This window comes from Sinocyclocheilus rhinocerous, unplaced genomic scaffold, assembly GCF_001515625.1.
Source record: "Sinocyclocheilus rhinocerous isolate Xijiao unplaced genomic scaffold, SAMN03320098_v1.1 C36971187, whole genome shotgun sequence".
Classification (NCBI taxonomy): domain Eukaryota; kingdom Metazoa; phylum Chordata; class Actinopteri; order Cypriniformes; family Cyprinidae; genus Sinocyclocheilus; species Sinocyclocheilus rhinocerous.
The window spans coordinates 1-2977 of NW_015787054.1; the positions used below are offsets into that span (position 1 = coordinate 1).

The 2977-nt window shown below is 42.1% G+C and overlaps 1 protein-coding gene across 1 annotated transcript; it reads right to left on the reverse strand.

The window, feature by feature from the left end:
• Positions 1 to 1452: 1452 nt before the first annotated feature.
• Positions 1453 to 2885, reverse strand: LOC107736769 (DNA damage-binding protein 1-like; the record flags this gene model as incomplete). Its single annotated transcript, XM_016548126.1, has 2 exons — positions 1453 to 1761; positions 2727 to 2885. Coding segments are annotated over 2 exons (243 nt in total), but the record flags the coding sequence as incomplete, so codon positions are not given.
• Positions 2886 to 2977: the final 92 nt, after the last annotated feature.

Genomic DNA, 2977 nt, shown 5'->3' on the forward strand with positions numbered 1-2977 from the left:
GTGAGAGTGTGTGTGTGTGTGAGAGTGTGTGTGTGTGTGTGTGAGCGTGTTCTTGTTCACAGTGTAATCAGCTGATTCAAAGGTTTCTCGTGGACGATCTTCGTTCACGAATCCACTCATGAATATGAGTGTCATATACAAACTATACTGCATAAACATATATCAGAGCATCAGAAGCCATAATGAACAAACTGAACTTTATAGGAAAATACTTTATTTAGCAATGATGCATGATATTTACAGCGTTATAATTAAATGAATGTTTGTACCTGGTCTGAAGCTCACTGATGATCTACACGATTACAGAAGACTTGCTCAAGATGAAAACATTTGCTGTATGATGTGTATGATGGCAGGAATCAGAGGTTTTGTGCCTCATCTTGCTTGACAGAACAGGAATCCATCATCAGTCCTCATGGCGGGTTCATGAGGAACTGAAGAAATTACACAGATCTTTCCCAAGACCATCAAGATTTCAAAGACCCAAGATGTTCAATGCACTGGGTCAAAATCAAGCTCCAAACGGGAGGAACCCAATCATCACGAGCCTATATGAGCATCCAAGCAGCTCTCATTGCACCGAGTCAGTTCGAACTCATGAAATTACTAAAATAAGCTTTTATTACTGCATGCACTTTCATCAAGGCTGATTTGTGTCCGTGTGTGATCTGCTGGATGATGAACTTCATTCTGCTGAGTATCTACTGCAGTGTCTGAACATTTACAGACCAGAAACATGAGAGAGACCGTTCTGCCAGAGCAGGAACCAGTGCCTAGAACTTCCCACCAACAGCACACATTTCCCTGATTAAACACAGCTGATTCAGCTCTTCCACTCGATAACCTCAAACAGAAGGATCAGAGAGGATAGAAACTAAATGTGTTCTGCTCGTTACCCAAATAAATCCAGCTGTGGATTGTCAAGTATGACTCGTCTGCTTCAAACTATCTACAGATGGACACTTCACCAGTCCTGGTTTGTCAAGAATTTTGGAAAATGAACAAAAGCTTTAAAAAAACATAATAAAAATAAATAATATTCATAAGAGCTGACACCAAGCACAATAAGTTGTGTAATGTATTAACGACTGATATTCTTTCAATCAAGCGTGCACTTATGATTATATTACGTGGATCAGGACAGACATGATGAGTGCTAAACTGCCGTTTCTTGTGTCTCATATCACTCTCTTGCTTCTCATAATAAAATAATGCACACTCAATATTTCATGTACATTGATTTATGTATGAAGCAAGCAGTCATGTAATACACAGGATAATGTACAGTCCGGCTGATTTGAGCTGTCTGGGTTTAGTGCACATTATCCAGACACGTTCAATAGCAGCGGCACACGGCAGAGGAGATAATATGACTCCATTCATCTCTCATGTAATGTGCTGCTCTTATTAAAAGACCACACACAGACTTGATAAAACACAACAGGCCCAAAGTACTGAAGGAAACTTTATTAAAATAAATGAACGAACAGAGACACCACACTGATAAACGCTTCACTAAAGCTATTGCGGATCGGTGCTGGCAGAATCTTCATCTGGAGGCTCAGGACAAGCACATGAAGACGAGTGTGTGAGCGTGACTGAACTCTATTCATCAGGTGGACAAACACACACGCTCTGATGTAGGGTTAGTTATGTACAGATGTGTGACGCTCGCGGTTAGTGGATCCGCGTCAGCTCCTCCACGATTTTAATAACCTCGTCCACCGTCGCCTCGCGCTTCATCCCGCTGCCGTCATCCATCTGCAGCACACACACACACACACACACACACGAGCGAATGAAGACAGATGTAGTTTACACAAGCGCACTGCAGCATCGCGTGCTTCTCTCATTAGCATCTGCTGCAGAACCATCTTTGTAGCAGGGGAAAGGGGTATTTTTATTACAATTAAATAATCTTTTAAATGAAAACATCAATCTTTGGTGAACATGTATCTTTAGCTCGGGGTTTCCAGCCCTGTTTCTGGAAGCACAGCAGCAGTAAAACACTGTAGGAAGGAATCCAGCGATCGCATCACTTCCTGTCTGCTGACAGCTTCTTCTGATGGATTCATGAGGGCAGCACTGATGTACAGATGTTCATATTTAAGAGTCATAATTACGCAGGTCACAGCATTATAGACGGGTAACTTTCATACTTTTATGTAAGGGCAAGATTTTTCAACTCTGCTTCTGTAAAATGAAGAATTTTCTGCTTTGTTCTTATTCATTTTAATCAACTAATATTCTGTAAATCTAATCAAGGCCTATATATTATTGTCATAGGCGACTCAAACTCAAATCCAGAGTTTCCACAAACACTATCTTTACTGCCATGACATGGAACACCCCTATGATATCCCACAATCCTTTATGTGCAATTATATGAAAGTTGAGCTGAATAAAAGGTGTCTGAAAATTGCAGTTGGCTGTCAGTTTGCGTATAGATGTTGGATTTTGCCCTTTTTTTTTTAACATTTGACTTTATGTCTAGTGAGAAATCAGTATTGTGGTAATAATTTAATATTGTCTTTGGACAGAGCCATTTTTGAACCCTTCCTATCCAAACACACCTGCCAGAGACGGGTCAGACGAGTAAAACACGGCTCCAGAAAGAGCGCCGGGAGACACAGCTTTAACCGCTCATCACCGTATGATACGACAGACGATTCGCGAGCGCAAACCTTCAGAGCATGAATCATGAAGAAACACGAGCGCATGATCACCTGCAGAGTGCTGACCACCTCCTGCATCTTCGCTCGACCCAGATCCAGGAAGCTCTCGATCAGATCTCCATCAATGAACCCTGTGGCCTGCTCAGTCTTACGCTCCGTGTGGAACGACCTCCAGGTGACACTAGTCAAGGACTTCAACACACAGAGTTCCTGCCAGAGTTATTACTCACACACACTCACTCACACACACTCTCTCACACACTCTCTCACACTCTCTCACACTCTCTCACACTCTCTCACAC